This window comes from Stylophora pistillata, chromosome 6, assembly GCF_964205215.1.
Source record: "Stylophora pistillata chromosome 6, jaStyPist1.2, whole genome shotgun sequence".
In the NCBI taxonomy this organism is placed as follows: domain Eukaryota; kingdom Metazoa; phylum Cnidaria; class Anthozoa; order Scleractinia; family Pocilloporidae; genus Stylophora; species Stylophora pistillata.
Genome location: NC_142524.1, coordinates 7506622 through 7533372, shown reverse-complemented (window position 1 = coordinate 7533372; position 26751 = coordinate 7506622). Strand labels below are relative to the sequence as shown.

General features: G+C 37.6%; 2 protein-coding genes and 1 long non-coding RNA gene across 3 annotated transcripts; 1 reads left to right on the top strand and 2 right to left on the bottom strand.

Moving 5' to 3' along the window:
* Positions 1–547: 547 nt before the first annotated feature.
* LOC148728039 (uncharacterized) lies at positions 548–9702 on the bottom strand. Its single transcript, XM_088725663.1, has 6 exons — positions 9505–9702; positions 7517–7595; positions 6838–7224; positions 6044–6263; positions 4597–4940; positions 548–2023 (listed from the first exon to the last, which is right to left on the bottom strand). The coding sequence occupies exons 2-6, from the start codon at positions 7569–7571 to the stop codon at positions 1857–1859; spliced, it is 1173 nt and encodes a 390-aa protein (XP_088581789.1). The 5' UTR covers positions 7572–7595; positions 9505–9702; the 3' UTR covers positions 548–1856.
* LOC148728038 (uncharacterized) lies at positions 8070–14632 on the top strand. Its single transcript, XR_015988907.1, has 2 exons — positions 8070–8960; positions 14053–14632. It is a non-coding gene; the product is annotated as an uncharacterized LOC148728038 (long non-coding RNA).
* On the bottom strand, positions 14325–26428 carry LOC148728037 (uncharacterized). The gene is made up of 8 exons (XM_088725660.1): positions 26164–26428; positions 22234–22354; positions 21189–21493; positions 20569–20704; positions 19243–19551; positions 17384–17597; positions 16240–16568; positions 14325–15579 (listed from the first exon to the last, which is right to left on the bottom strand). The coding sequence occupies exons 2-8, from the start codon at positions 22295–22297 to the stop codon at positions 15350–15352; spliced, it is 1587 nt and encodes a 528-aa protein (XP_088581786.1). The 5' UTR covers positions 22298–22354; positions 26164–26428; the 3' UTR covers positions 14325–15349.
* Positions 26429–26751: the final 323 nt, after the last annotated feature.

The following is a 26751-nucleotide window of genomic DNA, read 5'->3' as shown; positions in this document are numbered from 1 at the left end:
TTGCTCGGCGAAATTTCCAGAAATTCTTAAACATTGCACTGGTACTGTTGCGTTACTAAAAGGGCTTAAGCTCCTGTAATGGGAAAGCCCAGTGCTGGCAAAGATGCAGTACTGGAAAGGAGAGAAATTGTCGAAAGAGAGTCAGCCATACCAAACAGATGATAACAGAAGTAAGCTGGGGCCCTCAAGAAATTGTCATTCTTGGATGAATTTTTGCTCATACTTATGAGACTAAAGGCTGGGGTATTTGTACAAGATCTTGCTGATAGATTTGGGATCAGCAAGAGCCTGGTGTCCAGAATCTGCATTACATGGATTAATCTTAACTATGTGGAACTGAAAGAACCTTTCCCATTTCCAGCACAAGAACTTGTTCACAAAAATATGCTGCAAGAGTTTGCTCAATATGCAACAACTAGGATTATTTTAGACTGTACAGAACTGTTTATTTTTTCTCCTGTGAATAATAATGTTAATTATTGTCAATAGGCTCTTCGAAATGTTATGTTTGAAGAATAGAATTTTGAAGCTCCTTCCCATAAAGACATAGTTTAACTCGCGTTTTATTGTCATGCCAATCACTTCCCTTATTTACACAATGTACAATGGTACCTTATCTTGATTTTACAAGCCCAACATCATCTTTTTTTCCCTGAGTACTAACAACATTAATATTAATATTTCTTAATGTAAGGAAAGATTACACCTAAATCAATTTGAGCATTAAATTTGAGCTGGGGAAGGTGAAGCAGCATTGACAGTTGACACAGGTGCTTTAACTTCTTGGTGAAATAATTCCTGTCAACTTCAAATGACTCTCATTCAGTTGTCACAGTTGCTACCGGGACCCTTTTAGCAGGTATTTTCCATAGTTTTTTCGGTACTGACCAGTTAAATCGAGGTGGTTCTGCCCATATATATAATAATTAAACTCATCATTTTATAAATTTGTAATTTTACATTTTAATTGTACATTACAATTTTATAATTTTACATTCAGTTCACAGATATCGTATAAGACCACAGTACACAAAGAAATATAAATATCACCATTTTAATAAGGAGAAAAAAATCCCCCCCCCCAAAAAAAAAACAAAAATCCCAACATAAACACTTCAATACCGAAAATCAAAGCAGGCATTTTCTTTCGGTATCCAAGCAACAAAACAACCGTACAAACATTATAAACCTTTCACCAATTTCCAGCGACCTGCCCACGTTTTTTCGCATGTCTTCTTTTTTGAAATGTTCTGAGCACAAAAAAATTGATTTTGTGATGAAGAATCCGTCCTTTCCATGCTGGCGATTCAGGAGATTGCACCATCTGATTCACTGCTGGAAGTCATTTGGAAACTAGAAGAAATGCAGACCTGTTGGATTGCCTGCTGTGTCATAATAGCTATTAGCACAACCAAAAAGCGGCACAGTGTCTTCCTCTTCCTTTCGAAGAAGAAGGAGGAATATCCTGCGTAGGGAAAGTATCGTTCATTGTCGAAATATCTCGATGAAAAGGACAGAGCACCACCACATTTCACTAAACTCTCACTAGAACTCGCAACGCGACTCAACACTAACCTCGCTATCATGTTTGCGCGGTTACACATTCAATATGGCGCCGGGAACTGTAAAAAGGACTATTAGGCCCGCATGCGACTTGGCTATACTTACTACGACTAGCATTAGGTTATGTATCATATACACGTCGTATAACTTCGACGTTGACGATGTCTGAATCAGCATCCACAACTCAACTAAACCTTATCAAATTGCTTCATAGGTCTCATCACTCAAATAGATATATCTTAATAAAATTAATATGCGCCCGTTTGCACAACACAGCTTATTTGTGTTTGAGTTTAGGTGACCACGTGCAGATCTCCATTTTGCGTTTGCTTGCTGCGATGGCGAATGACAAGATAGACGGTAGCGCAGACGATAGCTACAGCCACAACACCACATACTGCCCCAACAATTGCTACGGTCTGGAAAGACTGGCTGGTCTCTTCTTGGTCTTCAGATGCAACTGAAATGAAGCAAATTGATTTCATATTAATAATTCGGTTGGACTATCGAGGGCTTACTGTATTTTGCGAAACGAAACGAAACGAAACGAGTAAACCCGTACTGTATTTTGCGAAACCAGCTCTTCGAAGACTCTAGCGATATATAACTTATTTCTTCCGATTCGTAAACACAATTCGTAGATACAACTCGATGCAGTGATGATTTATAAATAAAAACTTTGAGCCAAAAGGTCAGAAGTGCGCCGTTTCGCAAATTACAGATATGCGAATCTGTAATTTGCGAAACGAGCTCTTTGAAGACTCTAATGATATGTAACTTATTTCTTCCGATTCTATAACACTTTTCGTAGATACGACTCGATGCAGTGATGATTTTTTAATAAAGAGTTTGAGCAAAAAGGTCAGAAGTGCGCCGTTTCGCAAATTACAGATATGTAAATCTGTAATTTGCGAAACGAGCTCTTTGAAGACTCTAATGATATGTAACTTATTTCTTCCGATTCTACGACACTTTTCGTAGATACAACTCGATGCAGTGATGATTTTGTAATAAAGAGCTCGAGCCAAAAGGTCAGAAGTGCGCCGTTTCGCAAATTACAGATATGTAAATCTGTAATTTGCGAAACGAGCTCTTTGAAGGCTCTAATGATATGTAACTTATTTCTTCCGATTCTATAACACTTTTCGTAGATACAACTCGATGCAGTGATGATTTTGTAATAAAGAGCTCGAGCCAAAAGGTCAGAAGTGCGCCGTTTCGCAAATTACAGACGATATGTAAATCTGTAATTTGCGAAACGAGTTTCCCACCAAATCTCACACGTGTCACGCATTATATTGCGTAAGAATGAGAAATAACTAGTAACCTGATATGGCAATGTTTCGGAAAGACCAATATGGTAATTAAAAAAAGGTAGCGGACAGGAAAGAAGTCCCTAAAGATAAATTGCTTTCTGTTCATAAACTATCAACTGGACTAGGCGGCCGGTAAAAAATAACAAAATTGTTGTAGATTTTAATAAATGTACAAACATACATTGCGGTACGCGCAAGGTTTCTAACACATGCTACAGCAATGTCAAAGGGCAGAATTCCAATTTTGACCTGGTTTTTATCTGGTACTAACCAAATGCTATTAGAGCCTTCAAAGAGCTCGTTTCGCAAATTACAGATTTACATATCTGTAATTTGCGAAACGGCGCACTTCTGACCTTTTGGCTCGAGCTCTTTATTACAAAATCATCACTGCATCGAGTTGTATCTACGAAAAGTGTTATAGAATCGGAAGAAATAAGTTACATATCATTAGAGCCTTCAAAGAGCTCGTTTCGCAAATTACAGATTTACATATCTGTAATTTGCGAAACGGCGCACTTCTGACCTTTTGGCTCGAGCTCTTTATTACAAAATCATCACTGCATCGAGTTGTATCTACGAAAAGTGTTATAGAATCGGAAGAAATAAGTTACATATCATTAGAGTCTTCAAAGAGCTCGTTTCGCAAATTACAGATTTACATATCTGTAATTTGCGAAACGGCGCACTTCTGACCTTTTGGCTCGAGCTCTTTATTACAAAATCATCACTGCATCGAGTTGTATCTACGAAAAGTGTTATAGAATCGGAAGAAATAAGTTACATATCATTAGAGTCTTCAAAGAGCTCGTTTCGCAAATTACAGATTTACATATCTGTAATTTGCGAAACGGCGCACTTCTGACCTTTTTGCTCAAACTCTTTATTAAAAAATCATCACTGCATCGAGTTGTATCTACGAAAAGTGTTATAGAATCGGAAGACATAAGTTACATATCATTAGAGTCTTCAAAGAGCTCGTTTCGCAAATTACAGATTTACATATCTGTAATTTGCGAAACGGCGCACTTCTGACCTTTTGGCTCAAAGTCTTTATTTATAAATCATCACTGCATCGAGTTGTATCTACGAATTGTGTTTACGAATCGGAAAAAATAAGTTATATATCGCTAGAGTCTTCGAAGAGCTGGTTTCGCAAAATACAGTACGGGTTTACTCGTTTCGTCTCGTTTCGTTTCGTTTCGTTTCGTTTCGTTTCGCAAAATACAGTAAGCCCTATCGAGGGTGTAAGTAGATATCAGAGATAAAACCGTCGGTTCAGTTTTTTTAGCCCTTCGTCATTCGCTCTGACGAAGGGCTAACGCTCGAGACGTCAGCTTTTTTATTCGTTACGGTGGCCAATTTACAATTTCAACTGAGTTGATATAACTAAATTATACATTTTTTCTTAATTAAGGCGGAGTAATTGAGAATATATGAGAGGGGACATGTCCATAGCTTTTCTGGAGGTTTTCATCAAGCCTTGGTTAATTGTCTATAATCTTTGTTACGGTATATGATGTTACATATCGTTTATATGATATCATATCTAAAATGTTCGAGTTAGCTTCCAGATTCTACAAGATGGCCGGTGCGGCCTCTATCAATCTAACTTGGTCAGTTATCATGGGAAACTAGTCTTGGTTAACAGAGATTGTAAAAAGCACTTAATATAAACCCTGTCTCTTAGCTAAAAGCCTTGTGAATTATCCTTTACCTTCATCTTTGTTTAGTTGTTCCTGCTTAAAAGTGAATGGACCGGAAACAGCATGATAAAGCCGTGACTCATCCACTGAAGCAGAGACTGAACGACGACGTCTACGGTAAACATCAGTAGAAGGAACACCTACGCATGAGGCAGCATTCTTTGGACATTCACAAGTAGTATTGGCTTCATTTGCCAAGCAAACTCTGAAATCACAGTGGATATAAACAGGGTCTCCTTCGGCTGCTCCAAAATACCGATAAGTTTTGAGTGAGAATGCCTCCATGATGCTGTCGTCGGTACAATTGTACTTTAATGTGTCATCGAGATCTGCGCTGACACCATCGCTGCCACAACTGGGTAAGAAATGATAATAAATGGTGTAAGAAAGTAGTGTAAACATAATTCCTCGCACTTTCGACGTAACAAATTTTATCTAAAATGGAGAAGAGCCAGGTAATTCCATAGCATCAGCTATATATTCTATACTGAGTTGATACCAGACACACAGCACGCAAGAAAAGTTTCCTGCGAAAACTATAACGGTAGGTTTTAATTGAGGTTTTGGGAAGGCTAAGGCTTACCATTTATTGGCAAGTAACTGAAAAAAAAGAGAGTGAATGAGATTCATTGTTTAAGGTGAGCCCTACTTCTTTTAGACCTAGCCAGTGTCACTCACTCATGTTTGGTCAGTAGTCTGACAGTGTCTCACAGAAACTAACAAGACTGTCTCAGTCTACCTGGGGTCTATACTGACGGCCATTTTTCACCGAGATTAAGAGCCACAGGGAGTAGTAACGATACAGTACCAGACAGTTCAAGACAAATAGAGGATATTACATGTCCACTTAGGGATACGAATTTTATCTTCGAGTATCTCTCTCGAGTGAGCGAAGCGAACAAGTGAGAGATACTTTCAGCACGAGAAGATAAAATTCGTATCCCCAAGCGGCCATGTAATATTCTGTTCAGTTTTATAGATACTGATGAAATTTCCAAATAAACAACTTTTTTTTATTCATTTTCGAAACAGCAAAATAGTGCAATTTAAGTGGTCACCTATCGCAAAATGCTTGTCATAACAATGTCATGAAACTTGGACATAAAGTTATAAAGGAGACATAAAGACAATAATGGTTATATTTTCTGTTCCAATAAGTCAAAATTCTAATGAAGAAGAGAAAAATTCTACAGCAGTAAAAGTAAACATGTTAGTAACCATGGCGACACTATTATCCTCACACGTGAAAGATATAAATAGTATCTTCACTGCGCGCGACGAAGTTATGATTTTTAGCAAAAGGTAAAATCCTGGTATTTCATTAGTATCTAGTATAATAGTATCTAGTCTTCTTCTAAATTGTTTGAAAATTAATTATAACTGTTATTGTCATTGTTATTACCATTATTATATTTTAGTCGTGTTTGGTGGGCAAATTGATATCACAGAAATTCTTACCCGTTGGTTATTAGAATGAATTTACCGCTAGCATCATCTGGATCATTGCTTTTTGATGAATAACAACTCACGGGGTACAGGTCAAGGTTTGGTGCGCTGCTTTGAGTCGTGACTTCGGCTTTGAAGAAAATTTCTACATTCAGATCAAGATAGCCGGTGACCATTTCCGTATGTGCGGCGTTTGTATACGCCTTGAGAGAAAATGTGAAAACTCCGTCCGCTAAAAGTTGACAAAAAAGAACAAAAACAGCGAGTAAGGATGAGTTAAAAAGAAAAAGAGATAGAGTTTATCATTAAAGGAATTTTCTCGATCTGACAAACGCAAGGCTATTTTGTAATCAAATTAAATGAAGCGAAGTCGAGATATTTATTTAATGATAATAGCTCTCAAATTAGAACTTAAGTCCTTCTGTGGCAGTCACAGATTATTGAAAATGACGAAAACAAAAGTATTTTAAAATCCAAATCCCTACAAGGTAGTTGATGACAACAACTGTTTTTGAACCAGCACGCCCTAGTAGTCAGTTAGCGTAAAGGATGAAAAGCAAAACTTTCTATATTACAAAACGAGGTATTCAGTCACGTTTTTGTTATGAGAAATTAAAATCAAATCAAACATATCTTGATATGAAGATTATTTGTCCCTTTTTTTTCCATTAGCCACTGAAGGAAGGCTGGCCAATACATTCGGTGGCAAAGCGGGTTTGATAGAGGAATCTCCCTTTTGCAGGAATTCAAACTAAGATTAACTAACATAAATTAAACATGCTGTTATCTAGATCAGAGCCGTATACCTGTATCGTTATCTGCTCGGTTCTTGATCGGCACAAAACTCGCTATAGCACTGCCTGTATTATTGTAAGTACACGTGACGTAGTACTTGTGGTCGTAAGCGCGCAACTGGCCTGTAACACCAGGATTAGATTTTTCAGCGTTTATTCGGAGTATGTAAGTAATGTGTGTAGCATTCTGGTTTGACTCTAAAGTACAGTTGGGGAGGGGGAGATTTCCATAAGTAACTGTATCAGCACCAATTGTTGGTTCACACTCTGCATAGCCTGTCTTTGTGGTCCACTCATTTGGGTCCCATTTTCCTGCATCATCCACGTTTGAGATCGATATATTCACAGTGTGATCGGCGTTACAAGTCACTGTGGCGTGCGGCCCTGAGTGTGAGGCATCTGATTGAGAGTAGAAAACAATTTTTAACTCCAGCTCTTTAATTTATGATAGGTAATTTAATGACACATCCTATTTAATTATAGTTGTAAGAAAAGAGAGACTTTGTAATGATAAAATGTTAACGAACCCAAATCAAATCGGTGAAGAAATCGCAGATTTCAATTCTGTTATTTCGTTATTTCTATTCGTAAAGCTTTTATAAAATCGTCAATTCATGAAACCCACGAAGAATTATATATGATAATCACAATTTTGGAATCAAGACTGATACAGACGAAATGACTACGTTACCTTTTGATGATTGCAAAACATGCAGAAATGCCGCCAAAATAATTGCCCTCTTCATGTTGATAATTAGTTTCTCTTGGATCTGCGGCGAGAAATAAAAAATAAATAGATAAACAAATAAATAAATAGACGAAAAGAAATGTACAAAGTTGTTGAAACCCCAGCGCAAGTAGAAATAATTTATTGAAAAAGAATTAGTGATGGTACAAGAGGTGATCATGAGAATGAGAAAAAAAGAGGTAATAAGAGCAACGAGAAAAAGAGCAACAGAGAAGAAATACCTCATTAGAAAAAAAACAAAACAAATCAACAAAAGCCACTCATTAACAAAAATAAACCACAAAAAAACCAAGTAGTTGATGAAGATAAATACCAGCAATAACAGTTTAAAGAAAAACATGGGTTGTAAGAACAACGAAAAAAACCAACATGACTTTTTTCGCTCAAAGTTTAACATGGTTTCTTTTTAAACAACAACAAACATATGAAACATATGTGTGAACTGCGGTTATGAGACGTATATGAGAACGATCCTTCGCAGTAAAGCACCATTTGAGCAATAGTGGAAATCAGACCTGAAAAAAATTTCAGGCCTGTACGGGATTCGAACCACTGACCTCTGCGATACTAGTGCAGCGCTCTACCAATTGAGCTAACAAGCCAACTGGGAGCAGGCCATCAAATTAATTCGATATAAACCCGTAGATGGTTTCTTTTTATAATATTCTTGCTTTCTTCGGCGGACTATTCCCGTTTTCGAAATAATCACAAAATTCCTTGATGATTAATGATTGATAACTATGCCAAGAATAAAACAATTCCACAATAGCTCTCTATGTGATCATTTGACGAGAACGAAGCCGCCAATATCACGTCGTGATTTCTAGAACTGTTTTGTTGTTTGTTTGCTTGAAGTAGTTTACAAATTACACTTTGCCACAGGAAAAATCCTAGAATTCTATTATAGGTTTGTCCCAAGAACACCTTAGGCTCGGACTTCAACAGTAAAATTCAGATGGTTTTAAACTTGGTGCATTTTGAGGTTCCTTCGAAGAATGGCACAGATTTTTAGCTTTTATATGTTAATTGTCATTCTTAACGAAAAGCCACAAGAAGTTCAGTATTTATGATCGAACTTTTAACAAGGCGTGGAAGGCTCTTGCAGAATATTGCATTAACAGTAGTATTGCTAGGATGGAAAAACAATTTTCAACCTAAACTGGTAATGATACAAGCAATAAGGTAGCAAAACATGATTCTAAAAGGCAACGAAGGAAAAAAAAAAAAGCTGCTTCACATGCTAATTAAGGTGTGGCCTAGAAATTTGGACCGAAGTATTCAGGCAGAAACATGATTGGGAACACTAAGTGGTTTGCTCGTTGAAGTTCATTTCAGATCTATTCACAGAGGAAGAATGAAGTTGCCATCCTCAACTAAACTTAGTGAGGTAGGTTGTATATCGCTCTGATGAAAGTGAAAATGCAGAATCGAGCTTGAAATGCGTTAGAGCAAAATAGCTTGGTCGCGCCGTTAGAAATGCGCCTCGTCAAATATCAAGACAAACTTAAAAAGCCCAAAAATTTGAATAATTAAGGATTCTATTTCTTTTGCTCAAGATGCAATTTGCTGAGCTCAATATTTTCTGAGAAAGTAACAAACGAACCGCAACCCTAAGGACGCACTGTTCTGGGTAGGGTTCGTAATTTCTTGATTGATGGTCAATCAAGTTTGCTCAAGATGCAATTTGCTGAGCTCAATATTTTCTGAGAAAGTAACAAACGAACCGCAACCCTAAGGACGCACTGTTCTGGGTAGGGTTCGTAATTTCTTGATTGATGGTCACTTCGACGTTGGCAAAATTTCCTTTTGTCGAAGATAGGAATTCACCAACTCGTGGGAAAGCTTTGCATTACTGTAGGAAAACATCGCTTGGATGTAACTCTTCATCTAGAGCCCATAAAAAAATAATAAAAACTGGCTTTGTAACTTACCAAAACTTAGGTTTACTCCACAATCGGTCCGTAGTAAGATTTGCACGTGAAAAATGGGATCGCAAGATGAGAGGAATGACTTTACACTCACCGGAAATAGTAAAAATAAGGCAATGAAAATTGTGAATAAACCTCCTAGGAAATAATTGTTTTCACAGTCGTGTTACCTCTCAGAACCTAGTGGCTAAATGAAAAAATGCCTCCCTTGTCTTTTCATATAAGTTCGTGACAAACAAAACCGCAATGCGGAATACGCAAAAAGAAAGGAACAAAGGACAAAAAGCAAAACAAAAGAATACGATAGTTCACAGTTTGAAAGCTCAACTGAAGCATAAACAAAACGTCAAGTCTATCTTATTTATCGCGTGGGCCAATGATTCATGATTGTGTAGAAACTTTCATGCAAGTCTTCTAGAACGCTAAAAAGTTCCATCACATCTTCTATCCTATCTTTTATCCTTTTGAGAATGTCACGCAGACAGTTAGATCTGATTATTTAAACAGAGTTTATCCGTTGTTTAACAAAATTGCGTCCTAAATAATCCTCAATTTAGCTGAACCTTTTTCTGAACAGTTATGTTTGAGAGCAATGTTAAGGGGGTCGAAAACTAACAGTGGAAGGACATATATTTAATTAGATCAACGATCTCCTAGAGAAAGCCTGAAACCCACTAATTGCGTAAATCAGAACTCGTGTAGTTAACCGCGTGGGTTATCTCCAGCGTCAAACTGACAAATATTTATATAAGCACACTTCTACAGATTTGACTGCTCAGGGAACAAAGTTTCTGACGATACAATCAGATTAGCATTTGATTTTTTATACAAAAGAAAGCTTTCGTGACTACAGTGATAATGTCACCGTGCGTAAAAAATTACGAAAATTGGACATTGCCATGTTAGGCAGACTTCATACTGCCAAATCGTCCAACAAGTTCTAGATTAATTTTCGAAAGGTACTTTGCTTGTGAAGAGTCAAAAACAATACCAAGATGACATCATGCAATAAGTTTTGATATATAGCTCTGTTATCCTCCTCCAGGTTAGGATGTCAGCAGGAAAATAAAAGCATGAATATCGAACGGTTGATTAGGCGTCACATTGGACACAAAACCTCACAGAATTATAACTTGCACTGATTTAAACATTCCACTAATTTCGTATGCATAAGTAAACGAGAGTTCTACAGGTAAGCAAACTCGAGGAAAAATCATGACCTCGAACATTCAGCTACAAAGAAATATATAGTGCAGGGAATAAATCTTGTGAACTTAGTGGTCACGTGCGTTTAGAAGCAACAGTATTAGATAAGCTTGCCGTGATTTCATTTAGAGTAATTTTGTTTTTTCGATAAAACGCTCCATCAGCTCCTTTGCGATACTGTGCACATTAACAATGTCAATCAGATGACTGGAAATTATATATTGTCGCTTTTCATTGCCTAGAAAATATTTTTTGGATGAGTTTGATATTCATATAGACAAATTAAATGCATTCTATACGTTCCCACTTACCTGTAGCAAATATTCTCCCAGAACTCATAAACTTAAAATATGAAAAGGCCAATGATGCCACAAAGTAAGAAAAACAAAACAAATTAAAAAAGAAAAAAAAAACACACACAGTCTGCCTTCACGATCAATTATCATGCTGGACAGGATGGGTTGGGGCAGGTAGTTTTAAAATAATTTGCTTCTCCACTTTATTTCAAGAAAATGCTATTTCAAACTGGTGATTTAATAAAGAGGTTTGTATATTCTACATTCTTTCAGATGAAATCCAACTGTTTTTAACACCCGCATAGTTCGTGATGTTTGCCTTCAATTAGTATTTGAATACCCTTGACGGGCACTTCACCGCAAAATGGTGCTAGAACCTTCTGGACTTTTAAGGGTCCTGTGAGTGACAAAAGCAATTACTGGTAATTTATTAGCTCTTAATTTTAGTTTTCCCTATTTTTCATAAGATAAAGAATATGGAAATTTCGATACATGAACTATAGTTGACTCCTGGTGAAATACCCTGAAAGACAGGTTGAAAACGTCGAAATGGTTTATGGAGCTTTCAGCACAAGTTTAAGTGTTATTCGGGATCGTTAGTTAATACTACCTAATATCAAAACAGTTATAATTTGTCAGAAGCCTTTGATAGCCTAGTCAAGAAGATCTTTTTCGAAAATTAGGAACGCAGAACACGCGGAAAAAATGTGAGACCCATGGAGAAACAACATTCCTTTATGAGATCAACTTTGAGAATACTTGCTTAAAAATTGGCGCGAACATAAGCGTGTGTACATGGGAATATGAAGCAATGATGAAGTTTAAAGAGCACGAGAGAAGCGTAATATTTGCTCGAGGCGCAGCTGAGGAAAACTCTAGCTGCTTGAGGGCTCTTAAAACTTTCCAAGTGCTTCATGTCTCCATAAATGCGCAACTGACATACCAATTGTTTTATACCTTGATCGACACAGTTGTTTGGATGTTCTTTCTCCCAATTTTAAAACGTGTGAGAACGACAGTGCGCAATTTTAGCCAACTCTGAAATAAAAACAAAATTAGATAAAAATAACAGAGCACATTTAGCAACTGGATTTAAATTTTTTATTTCCACCGCAATCCTTTTATTTAATAGTTTCATTGTACAATGAATTTGAGACCTCGTGTCAGTTTAAAGGAGAAGTTTCCCAAGAAATCACAAAATTTTTGACTCTTTGACCGCTTTCGGCGTGCTTTAATCATTCGACAACGTACGCCGCCGGTTTGAATCTCGCTTAGCAACTAGGCCAGTTACTATGTCTTAGCAATAGATGTTTTGAACAACGACAAGAAGCGACTCAAAATGGCAATCTTGACTCAAGCAAAGTATCTGAGCAGCAGATATTTGTGAACTTCGTGTTGTGGTTTTGGTTGTGCGGCCAGAAGTAAACTGACGGCATCTACGATCAAACTCTACTGGAACAAACGTTTTGGTTAATCCTTGACAACTTGAAAGATGCGCTACGAAGTAGATATTTACAGGAACCTTTCTAAAGCCGAAGAAAAGAATTGTTTTTCCTTTAATTAAAAACAAGCCCTACGCAATCTGGACCAATAAAAGCTGATCTCAATCTTGGGTTACAGCTCTAGCAGAAATTTAACCCTGTAGTTTAGAGAGCCTAAAAACTCCGTTAGCTGCGAATATCAACAAATTTATTTTTGTATTTAACGATTACGAGTAAATTTACTGCAATTTTATATTATGTAGAGCACAGGCTGCCCTCAATAGCCATAAAGGGCTAGAAAGATGGGGGGCAGCCTCACCTAGGTGATTGATTTATGGATATTGAGGTCAGGTACCACTCACGCACACACACCTACACGAAAAGAAAAAGAGCAGAAATATAGATTAATAGATAAATAAACAAAAAAGCAAGAAAAAGAAAAGCAAAAAGAAAACTTAGGATGCCAGTATTACACAACGGAAAGCCTGAAATAATGTAGAGTTAAAAAATAAACAACAACAAAAAAATTCTGCAAATAGCAATTAATATTTCAATAAGTTTGGACTAATGCTTTTCCTTAAAAGGTTTTAAAGGGAGAAGCTTGATCTCATCATATTTATTTCAAACTTAAGCACCCTGGACCTTACTTTGAAAATTCCATAATTTGCTCTGACTTTTGGGTTAGTATAAGAGCGTATAAGTCATCTTGCAGGAGAACTTAGTGTTATGGCCATGCATGTTTCTAACAGATGGCATCTAGAGGACCACATTCTTGCCCTGGCTGAAATACATGCCTAAAAGCTCTTCTACTTAATGGTTACGATAATTCTCAAACAGGATGGTGTCCGGTGTTGAAAGCCTGATTTGAAGCGGTGCATGATTATAAGTGCTGGCCTCACCACTTTGGAAGAGGTTTTAACAACGATGCACTATTCAGTGATGGAGATCACCCGTCTTGCTCCGAGGAAATGGTTAAAAAAAAACAAACAAACAAACGAATAAAAACCAAAGGGAAGGCGGTTGCATAACGGCTTGGACGATATGTAAAAGGGTACAGGCTCAAGAGTGTGTTCTTGGACAAGACACTTTGCTCTTACCCAGAGCCTCTCTTCAATCTCTGCCCAAAGTGTGAATTGTTTACGGCGAACCAATCACGGTAGACTGACAAAATGCTGGGGAAGGGGGTACCCTACGATGGACTAGCATCAAGTTAAGGGGGAGGGAGAGGGGTAGAGCAAAACTCCTAATCATGGTAGGAAGACCAGCCCAAGGCTGTCATGGTGGTTACCGGTCGTTTCGTACCTACTGTTGTTTCGAACCAAATCGTTTCGTACGTATACCCAGTCAGTTGAGTCGTTTCGTACCCAAACTAATTAAAAATATATGTTTTCCATGTTCACATTTGGAGGAACAATATCACAGTTTCACAAGCTGTCATTGTTTAAAAAAGTCACATGTATGAACAAAAGACTTTTGTATTAAAAATATCACACTAATCTTGTGCTAAGCAATATCTAAGTTGTTTTTGTTCAGAAGGTCACAAGTGTCACAAGTTTTTTTTTTTGTAGGTTACTCGTTTGACTCTACAAACTTGTCCAACGCAACGATTGACATCTGTTCAAACGCTGGTGCGTGAGGAATTTCTAATATATGTATGAATCGATCAGCGGTTTGGGTACGAACCAACCCAAACTTGGTACGAGCCAACTTAAATTTGGGTACGAAATGACCGGATACCTTCAGGGTCACTTGGCTAGAGTACAGACGGTAATTATCAAGGATTCAAAGATTAGTGGGGTGAAACAAGATACCTAGTCAAGAGAGGATACAAAATAAACTATTTATCCTTCTTAAATATTGTATTTTTATTACTGGACTGAACAATATAAAATACAAATAATTGCAAGCTGTGACAAAGTTAATACACAACAGGAATGAAAATACTCTGATTTTGTAATTGTTTTCAACACAGCTGGCTTTTCACGATCAACTTTCATTAACTACTTGGTTCACAACCTCTGAAACTGTAAGCCTTGGTTTAGTATCACTTCTTCACTTCCATCGGCGTGTTCCGAAGATAAATAACTGGCAGTATGAATTTCTGACTTCTCTAAAAACATCTACTTTAATCCTCAATTAAAATTAAAAGTCCTTTTGTTGTTTCCACTCTGAAATCACAAGACTGATTTCTTCTTTCCAGCCTCAAGACATTGAGAACTAAAATGAATTAATCCAGGTAACAACAAACGACTGAATACATTCAAGGGTTAGCTGAGGTTTCTCTAACACAGCGGTCAGTCAGGCATGCCCATGCGCGATGGGATTAATCATGGCTAGCCGCGCGCCAATTTTCTGCGCAAAATTGAAATGTTCATAGATTTCTGTAAAAGGAAATAAAAGTAGGAAAAAGGGAAACTCCAGGCTTTTCGAACACATAGCTTGGTATCTTGTTGATCTACCTTCCTTAGTGTTTTGAGTTTACTGAAGAGGTTATACGGTTTTCAAACTCCGTGACTTACTAGCTTGTGTGGCTGTTTGTAACTCGTGAGAAACACTGACGTTTGACCACTGTGTTGATTGTACTTAAAGCCCTTAGCATTAATCCATGATTATAGGTTAAAAGGGGGTTTTGATTTCTCCTATATAAAAGTATGTAATAAGGATGAAGACTTTGGGGGCTTCATCACAGCGAACGGAAAATTATAGAAAGCAAATTATGAATCACTCAGCTCTTAATCGCGTTTCAGACAGTTCACCTCCTGTGTTTCAAAATGATTTTAAAATGAAATGGATTAGCGAAATAGGAGACCTCCCGTGTTTTTATATCCACATGACTAATAATTTCAATATAGTACTTCCTCAACTTTACGTTGACTTTACACTCAGCGTTTTGACGTCTGTATCGTCGAAGGCTGCATTATCCTGAGCTAGGTCAGCGGTGACATTTTTCACGGCAGGCCCACGAGAATTTTTAGAGAGCCTCATCATAACCACCAGGCCTATTATTATTGCCATGGCAACCATGGCACCCGCACAGAAGATGACCACCCAAGTCGTGGGAAAATTTTCGCTGTCTTCTTGGATCGTGTTTGAATCTGAAAAAATGAAAGATAAGTGTGGTTGGTTAGTTTAGTTCAGAGACATCGAACATCTAACTCAGCCTCGTCTTCAAATGTCCTGTCTTTGATTAGCCACTGTGCACGTGGTGACATGGGAAAGAGCTTCAAATCTACTGTGCATGTCAAGATCAGAATCAAAAAGAGGCAAACGGAGTAGAATCACATGAAATAGCAAATTTACCGAAGGATTGCAGAATTTTAGACAATTTGAAACGTGTTAAAGTTGTCTACGTCGATTCTCCAACCGTTTGTGAATCACTTAGAAGAGTTTCTGCCGAGGTGTAACAGCAGCAGTGGAGGTGGCGAGAAAGACTGAAAACTGGCCATAGAAAAGAAACAGGAATTCCGAGAGGTTTTAAAGAACATAAGCATATCATGATGGCTAGAAAATGATTTTATCAGTGATCATAATGTTTTTCTTTTCTTTTTTTAGAAATTTGAACATATGTAAAAGAATAGAAAACATGTTCATCATGATTTTTGATCACTTTTATCATTCAACGTGGATTGTTTTTCGGTTAGTCCAAACAGGAAAATATACTCTTATGCCAACCGATTGCCAAATTTTAGCTCTATCACCGAATAAAGAAACATCCTTCCTTCGTTAATCATCGATCGAACCAAAGGCTTACAAACCTTCTTCACTGTCATTTTCATTGGCTGTAGGCCCGGTGGTTTTGCCTTCTTCAACGATGGTAAATGGTCCAAGAACTAAATGCACTTCATTTGGATCTTGCTCTTCCAAGTTCCGTCTCTTTCGTCTACTTGTGCAGGCATTACATTGCGTAGTACAAGTGGAAGCACTATTGCTTATCAAGCACGCTAATGCATTACAGTGGAAATAAACCCGGTCACCAGCACTTCCACTAGCGAAGCGGAACGCGGACAAAGTAAACGTTTGAGTGTTGGTGGGGGTTGCTGAGCAGTTATAATCCGTCACAAACTGATCACTTTGAACATGGCAACTAATAAAAAAAAATAGCAAGGGTAGTATATGATCAAATATATCTCAAAGGAGTTACTTTATCAAACTATGAACTGAGCTCAGAAGTTAAAGAAGTATGCATCAGAAATCATTTGATTTTCGTTTAAACCATAAAAAAGAATAATTAACCATGATTCTTACTGCATTTGGGATACAAGTACACGAACTTTTAAAAACTGTCTTGAAATGTGCTAGAAATGCGAGGTAGTCCGCCGCCATACTGAATCTTACGTACGTATAAATAACTAAGGGTCAAATTTTATAAAATAAGTGGAGGGGGAGGTGGGTTGGAGGAACCTCACAGTTTTATTATTATTTATTTATTTTTAAGATTTATTAAAAATGAAAAATCAGCCGCCAATAAACTGCCAATGAGGGAGGTCATAAGAATATTAAAGAGCCTTATGTGGGGATCCGATAAATTATGTTGACACTACCAAATTCCCCAGTTTCGATATCTATTTGTTTTTTGTTTTTGCTTTGTTAGAAGTTCATGGACAAGAAAATAGTTGAAAGCAGTATGACTTCAGTTTTGGTCAGTTTCGCTCAGATAACGTGCGTTAAGATTGAAAAGCAAAGAAGCTTTGTTCTTCGAGAAAACGGATTATCGGTTTCCTGTCCATTATGTGAACATTGTGTAACTTCTCCGTCAGAGGAATGATTATACCTTGATAAGACGATAGAATTTTCTTTGCTATCCCCTTAGGAGATGTTTGTTAGCTAAAAGGAAGAAGTACTAGTCGTGAAGTTAGAGATTTAAAACAACGAAAACGCTTCGCATTTTCGGAATCTTACCCGCTTTGAATAAATATGTAGCTGTTAGCATCATTGACGTTATTGGTGGGCGTAGCCTTGCACTGGGTAAGATGTAATTCAATGTCACTGCTTGTAGTTTGAACCTCAATTTTGAAATATAGTTTCTGCCCCAAAGCGATCACGGTATCCCCAACAGGGGTTTGATGGTTTTCGTCCGTGTGGATGTTCATAGTAAACGTCAGGGCTCCAGTACCTGTCAAACAACAAGATATTCAAATCATAGAAAAACCAGAGTAACATAAGTGTTCTTAATACTTTATCAAAATTATGACAAAAATTCACGAACGCAACTGGTTATCAGCAGCCCGGTTTGAGCACTATCAGGTGAGTTTATGCGTCATGTTTGTGATCAGATAGTGCATTAGGACAGCTTATGCACCACTCATGTGGTGCATAAGCTGTCTGTATAATTGGATTCAATTGGTATGTACATACACAGGCTCTTACATAGACCAATTGGCTCATTGATTTTCTGCAGGAAAAAATCAAAGGAATAGAAGAGGAAAAAAAATTGAAAAATAGCTTTGACCAATAGGTATTTTGGTTACGGTGAATATATGAAGTTCATATATTTTGTACTGCGGTTATAGATACGAATGATGCACGATCCTCGCAGTAGAGAGCGCTATTTATGCAATAGCGAAAATCAGACCTGAAAAAAATCAGGTCTTTTTTCAGGTCTGATTTTCGCTATTGCATAAATAGCGCTCTCTACTGCGAGGATCGTGCATCATTCGTAATAGGTATTTTGCGTCTCAAAATTTTGTCATAGTTTTGATTAAACTCTGTCCATAACATAATCATACTTAACAGTTAGATTTCAAGAGCCAATGATCTATAATTGTTTTCAATTGGTATGAAGCTAGTTCTCATTCAAGCTTAACAACAAGACAGGCTCATATTTCTTTTTTTTTTTTTCCTTGCTTTGTTCACTCGCCATCAAGACGGACTAATATAAATCTACTACTAGCTTCCCATCACAAGTAATGCAATCTGATCGGCCACGCTACTTGCTATCTAGCTATTCTTTGTTATTGTCCATCAAAAATTTTTGCTCTCGCACGATTGGTCTAAACACATCACGTGACCGAATATGCCCCAGCTAAAATTGTGGAATATCTGAGGGTGTACTTTAAATGATATTCCCAAAATTTTAAACCTTACGTCGCGATTGAATCTTTGTTTTAATTTTTAATTCAAGATGAGAAAGTGTTGTGGTTGTTACAGAAGAAGGGACATGTTCATTTGTGCATAAGGTCGAATCAGACATCACAGAGTACCCGGCATCTGATACTTCTTTCGCTTGATATTTGGAAGCCTAGGCTACCGAATCGCCCGAAAAATGAACGATTAGTCGAGAAGTGTCGAGTGCTACTTAGATATGTTGTAGCCACTTTTTCAGTTGAATGAATTATTTCTTTCCTGGGTCCGTGAGCGGAATTTCCAGACAAAGAGATAATCAAATCTAGAGTTTTAAATTAAACTATTGCCGTTTTTCTCTATCCGATACTTTTGGATCAAGATTTGATGTCTATTTCCTATCGTGTTAATATTTTTCATGTTAGTGAAGTCCACCCAAACGGTGTCTATCGGTAGAATTGTATGACATGATACAATGTTTCCAGTGAGATCGCCCCAAATTCATTCAGAGGTTGAATTTAAAGTGAAAGCCTCTATCTTGGCGTGACAGTATCGATGGACATGTTAGGTCTAATTTGAAAACTGAAGGGAAGTCTTAAGAACAATCATTAAGTGATAGAAGAAAAAAACAAAACAAACAGACAACCTACTCATGACAAGTTCTAAAGGAGAACTATAGTGCAGTTAAATCTACTCACCAGAAGCAGCTGTCGGAGTTCGCTCGTATGAGCAAATGATGTTGAATTCGGCTTCGTCTGGTTCTGCTGTGGTATTGAAGACAACGTTGCGGTAAAACGATCTTGTTTCATCGTTTGAGATAGTCAGAGCTGTTTGACATGTTCCAAGGGTAATGTCAAAGTCGAAAGTGGTTGAACCATTAGTGGCTTTACAGTTTCTGTCTTTGAGAGCCAGGTCGGTCGCGGCAATAGCAGGATCAGTATTAGTAAATAATGACTTTTGAATCGCCACTAAAATGTTGGACGCCTGGCAGGTGACGGAAACTTTCTCTGAAATAAAATGAATCAAATAAAACGATGAGGACGACTGTATCATCGCTGGTCAGTTAAATAAATTAAAGGGAGGGGGTGTGGGGGGGGGGGGAAGACATGGGATATAGAACGATTTGATATTCTTGTTTCATGATTCCTTTTATTTTCTAGCCCAACGAAGCTTGATTCATTTGCAACTTTTTTTCAATATTAATAATTCAGTTTGAAGTATGTCTCGTAATTCATGATCCCAAATTCCAACCTTATAAATTCATAATTCTATCTAATTTGACCAGCGTGATTCACCACAGATGACCCATGATTCCACCCACCCACCCACCCACCCCTCACTCGCCATCCTTCCCCGGTGCCAGTTAGCAATAGCTGGTTTCATAGACGTATTTCATAATAAGCGTCAAGATCAATCTGGGATTGCGTTGGCTTTGTTATATTACGCCCTGTGAACACTTTTGAAAACACGCGTCACAGGCATCCCTTCGTTTAATCAGAGGCAAAACACTCTCAGTTGTTATTTCATCACTCGCATCCAGTCCCGCACGTCATTACGTCATGTTTTAATTCTCATTGATCCTTTAGTTCTTCTGATTGATCTTTGTGTTTAATTCAATTTTATTTTAATGTCACTCGATGAAATAGTCAAGCCACAAAACCTAAAGCATCGAAGCCGTAAGTATGGTGTTCACGTGATCTTAACTGAACAGCGTAGCCGGGTGATATAAACCTTGACATGACGTCACTTGCGATATTTTTAAATGAGTAGCGAGAAATATGATGATTCCTGAAACCTCTTTTCCAGTCTTCCTTTCATGACGACCGCCACTTAACAACCGGGTGCACTGGCCACAGTTTGTCCCGTCGTGTTCGACATTGTCACCAGTCTTCTCAGTGTTGTGCTCGTCTTGCGCTCATCTCTACTTACGGAGAGTCTTGAATGGGCTATTTTGTTCCCCAGATGTTTCAAATACAACCTTTTAAATATCATTATCATCAAGATAATATCGCCGTGAAACATACCTGGTACGGCATAAATCTCCACTCTTAGGCATATGTCGTTGGAAACTGGCTTAAACCGCAGATGTGTCGCAGTTACGGCCGTTGTTAGGCTATGGAACGTAGTGACGTTACCACCGGCTGAAGAGGCGTGGAAGGTCTGGAGAGATATTGGAAACGTTAAAATTTCACAGCAATAAAAAAGCAGGATTAAGGGAAATTAAAGCTACTGCTTCCCTTTTCAGTTTTAAGAAAAATTAAAACCATTTGACTGACCGAATACCAATAATCTATTGTAAGCATCCGCCCAAAAGAAAGACCACTATTGATCTTGAAGAATTCTAGTTTGTAAACTGCTAAGACAAGGACAGCAGGGAAAATAATACAAACGCCAGCACCAAGGCTTTAAAAATGCCAATAACGAAGTTTTAGAGAGAAAAAGTATATAATTTGTAAATGAAGTTTCCGTTTTCAAATGACGCAACTTTTGGTGATCTCACGTTTTTTTAATTTTGCATTGTACTACTTCTTCCACTTTTTTCCAGCCTGGAGAACTGAGCGTATATTCAAATCCTTTACATAAAAATGATTGAATGAGCTTGTGAGCGAAACAAGTAGATAAAAATTACAGGTCAATTATTTACCTGCCCTGAGTCAACATCAGTAAAGTTTAATCCGTTTATTGAAAACTGGAGCATAAAGTTTGTAGACTCTGTAGCGCCAGGCTTTCCTTGTACTTCGACGCCGCATATTTCGTAGTTTCTTCCTAGGTCTATCGTAAGATATGGATCACTGTCATTGCCAGCTGCTAGTGGACACCAGGCATTTTTTCCGGCAAGGCGACCATCTTTGGCAGGAAAACTCGTGAGTGCCGAGCTTCCATTCATGCTACCATCAGGTATAACTTTCAGTTCATCTCGAACACCAACCGGAGTGTAAGAACACGCACCTGAATGTTTCCAATCAAAAAAATGCGCGTACAAATATACTCTAGCACACATGCGCAAATGATTAGCTGAATTTCATCTCCCGGGATTGATAAAGCCATAGCCTATTAGGTTATTATTACTGACCATTAACCCCAGTTACTGGATTAACAAGGTTTTATTTTGAATTATGCTATCAGCCAGGTTTATAACATTATTTTATGAGCGTCTTTAAATTGAGAAAAAAAAGTTATTTCGCCCCTGTCAACTTCTTTGCCAGGGTCCTCTATCCTCCGGTCTTGAGGAAGAACCCTTATAGCGGCTGTTCATGTGCCTATGCAGAAGAAAAACAAAACGCTGTAGGGAGGGTGGATGCTCAACTTAATTTTGTCATTTATGCAATTCAGTTGGTATTGATAAAACTTCGGCGCATGAACCTCTCCTTCGATATGTCTTTGTTGCAATCTTCCGAATTCTAGGATCTCGTGGGTGGAAGAGAGATGACCCTGGAAACGATATTACGCCTTCGTGCTTGTTGGATATATAAACAATGGCCTCCACTGGGCGCGAAAATATGCACGGATATTATCCAGCGGACATTATCTGTTCCGACGTGCGAACGGTTTTCCGAGAGCAACGTTCGGGGAAAACTGAGATTCGAGGAGCAAAATTATTTGATGGATTATAGGACGTGATTATGACCAACTGATATCTGAAGAACTCTCGGGTTATATTATTATGTCTTCTGTTAGAAATTTCTTACCAGCTGCCGACGAAATGAGTTGAAACACTGCTACAAGGATCTGTATCCATGTGAACTTTGTCATGCTTGTACGAGTCTTTAGGTGGTGATCAGATTTTTGGTTCAGTAAACTTGACACGATCTGAAAGTTGAGAAAATATCGAAATCACTGTTAAAAGATAAAGATCATCAAGCATTGCGAACGTTTGAAAGAAGGCAGCAATCTGTTAATCCTTTAATTTTGAGATTTAGGAAAATAAAACTTCTCTTTTGCCATTTACTGACTGCAGTTTCCTTTTATCTATTATGCATTCTCAGGCAGACTTTAATTCTAGAACTGTAGAGAATAAACAACTATGGAAAAATCATTTGATGGTGTACCTCGGTAAAGTCTCCAAAGCAGACAATAGGCTAGCCATGAGAAGGTCTATTTCAAGAAATTCAACTACAAGACCGAACTTTCTCGCGATAAAGGATTGACCTGTGATAGTGTATGACGCACAACCCCCGCACAACAAAATTCTGGAAATCCTGATGTTTATCAAGGTCTAAAGATATGAAATTTTTTCCTTTAGCTTGCCAAAGCCAAAGCTATGATGTGCTAACGATGTTACCATGAAAAATAAGGTCCTTGGTAAATCACAGGAGTCTCGATGAGTAAAGATAATGATACAAGGTTCTGCGAGACTCAAAGTATGCTTGAGCCTTAGAATCATGCAGCGGATAAGTTTCAAAGGTAAACCACACAATTTAATTCAACTGAAAAAGGACAACAACTTTCACAGAGCAAGTCAAGACACATAATTTGATTTCTTTTCAATACCCTATTTCTGATAGCATTCTCATCAAATCAATTCTCAGTGAATCACAATAAATTACAGCCGGGCGTAGTGTTATTATTAGGACGTTAAAACTCAAAAGATAAGAGGCGGCGCTAAAAAGTACTTACGTTCGAGAAAGCTTCTACTTCAACCAAGTAGTGTTGCTAGAACCAGTTTATTGCGAGCTCGAAGAAAATTAAATTGAAACTAAAACAGCTGTGAGTGTCTGGAGAGTTCTGTATTCTTTTTTAATTGAATGCAGTAGCATTCCAGAGACTTGGTAAAAATTTCTCATATCTTGTAGCCAAGCACAGGCTGTTAGTGACACGTTCATTGACAGGCTCGTCAATTGTTGCATTGCAGCAATTTAGTTTTTCAAGCAAGGTTAATTTCGTCTCTAGAGAAGTAGTTTTTACCCTAATAATATACGTTGCGGAGAGCGGAACAATTTGTGGATCTATCAGAACAGACACCCAAACACCCGAGTTTAAAACAGTCACCGTTGGTTTAATGATCCAGAAGTCTTACTATTTGTTTTTTTGATGATTTTGAATTACAGGTTGAGGTACAATTTAGGGCCTGTTTGATTCAGAGATTGCTGTTTTCATTACAAAGAATAACCACTGTTTAAAACGACCCTCAAACTCCACAGGAAGTCGCGTTAAATTGCTGCTGGCACAACGCCATGTCATTTTCCAGCAAACAGATGGTGGGAATTGACAGTATAAATGCGTCTTGTTAGAGAATTTTATCTTGAAATACCACCAGATTCTCTTAGCAGAGTAAATAAGAAATCTCGGTACCATTACAGAAGAAAGAGAGCCTCGAAGAGTTTAAAGCAATTCGATTTTATATTCAGATGTACAACTTGCTAAATGTTATGATCCTCATTTCATGTTTTACGTTCACTGCACCTCAAACGATAATAAAACCTAAAACAGTTCCCCATTTATTCATTGCCGCAGTTATTGTAGTAATTTCCTGATCGAGTGTTGTTGCTTGCGCTAGCATTTGTTTAGCCTTTTTAACTTCCAGAAGTGATTAACATGTTCTCCTCATAACATCCATACATGATCCAGCAAACAGATAACAGGAATACTCAAACTTATCAGGTAGAAGTTCCTATCTTGATCTAACACCAAATTAATTCTCGTAACTGGTCTACCAAGGAATGTGTTTATATCGGCTAGAGGGGAGAATTCACAATCAGACTTGGGTTTCTAGATACATATAATTGTGCTTTAGGAAATCAGCCGCAGCGCTTTGGCTCTTCGCAGCTGATAACGGCACAGTCAGTCAGTAGATCACTATAGTTAAGTCTGGAGTAATATTTTACCATGGGAAGTAAGAAGGAAGAAACGAAAACGAACCAAGTTTCAGTCGAACCCTTTCCGAGTTCTAAACGTCCTCACTTTCGAAATGAGGTCTGGTGTCAAAACCTTGCTAGTGATAATGGTTTTTTTTTTCTTTTTGCATCAAAATTGATAAAGTCGTTTCAACTTACCCCCGGACAAACGATCTCGAAATTACCCTTATAAAAATATCATAAACTATCATAAATGCAGGCATCTGATTGGCTATCCAACTTATCCAGCCTTAGGTTGTAGAGCAATTGAAAACAAAATGAAAAAAAGACCATGGGCCTATCTTGTCAGTAATTAAGATTTGAACGACCATTAGACTATTAGCAGAACAACTGGATTATTTGCTTTCGATTTATATGAATGATGGTTAATTCGCGATTCTTTCTCATCAACTATCAAGCGATTGCAATTTCGAGGTCTGTTGTTACATAATTGTTTTGATTAAGGCCTTTGCAACAACAAGTTGTCGATGCTCCATATGCTAGTATTAACTTGGCTCTCCTTGATGTAAGCGTAAAAGGAGAACAATTCCAGTGAATTCAACTCAAATAATAATATTAGTTTTGGACTGAGAGAAACAGTATAGTTTCAGTGAAATAAACAGATGCATGGATTTGCAAATCGTAGGGAAGACTGAAAGCCTTCCCATTGGGGTCAACTTGCTCACTGTCCGCATAAATTATATGAGAAAACAGGAAAGAGGCACAAATTGACAAAAACTCTAAGAACAAAATTCTTGCGTTTACACTTTCTGAACCTGAAATTTTTTATCAATAATACTTTTCTAGTGTCTACGCAAATTTTGATTGAGAAGTTACTTGAAAATCGTCTTCTCCCGTTTAAACTATTTTTTAAAAATATAACATCTTGATCAAGCAACTATGTCAAATTATTCACTTGACACTATTTCTCAAGAGTGTACGTGTGGTTTGAAATTAAAAGAACTCATTCAAGTGCACTAAATAACACTTTGAAGTCGTGATTACTAATTCATTTTGCAAAATGTTACGTTCGATTCTGCTTCAACGCATTTTCGGAATTCTTGTCATTGTAATGATTTTTAATCATGAAATACGGTTCCTATATAAGCCGCTTTTGATTGAAATATAACTTGAGTTAAGTTCTAAGGCATTTTTAAATCGTAAAAAAATTAAACAAACGTGCTGGCTAACCTTAACAAGCACAACAAACCGCAAACGTTTCACTGCTCTAAGAATTTTAAGAAAGAAAAATTACTTTGACAGTTTATCATTTTTCTAGAATATACGTCGCCTTTTAAGCTGTAGACTTTAGTTCGAAGATTGGAAGATGTAAGACCTTTACTTTCACAGTTTTATAAAGTAAAGAGGGGAATGACAAGCTCTATTTTGACAATTTTACTCTGAATCTTGTTGCGTGATTTGCATACGCATACTAAAGCTCAGAAACAGTGCCTTAACTGTTACCTGCTTAGAGCAGACGCGCAAGAAAGACTAAAATCAAGCCATTGAAATGTTAGAATCAGTTATTTCCATGAAAAAAGGGACTATTGATTTCTAAATTTGTTTGACAGAAGAAAGGGATAACTTCCGTAACACGATGTTGAAAGCTGGGGTGATTTCGTGCGATCAAGGCTCGAGGTTTTGATTTGCATTACTACAAATCTTATTGTGTGTAAGTTTTTCCCTGAATACAAGTGATTAGTGAGTAATAACTCGCATTCAGAGCAAGAATGCACGCACCACCGTTCATACAACGCACTGAACCTTCGGTGCTATATCGCTTACCTTATTCGTCCAAGTCGGGATCAAAGATTCGAAGCAAATTACTTCAAACAAGCGACAATGTTAAACAGCAACCTAGCAGCGAACTCAGTATAAAGGTTGCAATCTAACCGTTCATGAAGACCAAGTGATGAATTAAGTCATTTACGTATGCAGTGTGACAATCAGAGCGACTTTGCTTCCATAACTTTTTTCACATCCCGGCCTGCAAAAGTGGTGATTAAACGCCTCGAAACTTCGATGAGAAGAATGTTTATTAATGTCACTGAACTATCTTCCCCCCCGAGGGCTCTCAGCCACAGAGCATTTGACGTAAGTTAGTTATTTTTAAAAGATCAATGTTTTGTTTACTGCAGTGTTATTAACGCGGCGCTTCATTTGCATTGTAAAATAAGTACGGTTTACTCTCTCCAAACCAGAGGTAAATTTTCTTTTCAGACAGGTTTCGATACCCCTTGATGAATTTTTTTCTTAATCGCTAGTGCAAAGATTTTCATTAGTTCACATTGAGGAAATTAACCAGTGGGGGGTAAATAATTATGTTTCTCATGCACAACAAATATAAGAGGCTATAGCAACAGCTTCGCTTCA

Coding starts and splice junctions, on each gene's coding strand:
- LOC148728039 (XM_088725663.1), bottom strand. CDS start 7,571: ATGAAGAGGGCAATTATTTTGGCGGCATTTCTGCATGTTTTGCAATCA. Junction 6,264..6,837: donor CCGAGCAGATAACGATACAG/GTATACGGCTCT, acceptor GTCAACTTTTAG/CGGACGGAGTTTTCACATTT. Junction 2,024..4,596: donor ACAACTAAACAAAGATGAAG/GTAAAGGATAAT, acceptor GCTTCATTTCAG/TTGCATCTGAAGACCAAGAA.
- LOC148728037 (XM_088725660.1), bottom strand. CDS start 22,297: ATGACAAAGTTCACATGGATACAGATCCTTGTAGCAGTGTTTCAACTC. Junction 19,552..20,568: donor GGAGATTTATGCCGTACCAG/GTATGTTTCACG, acceptor ATTTTATTTCAG/AGAAAGTTTCCGTCACCTGC. Junction 15,580..16,239: donor TGAAAATGACAGTGAAGAAG/GTTTGTAAGCCT, acceptor TCATTTTTTCAG/ATTCAAACACGATCCAAGAA.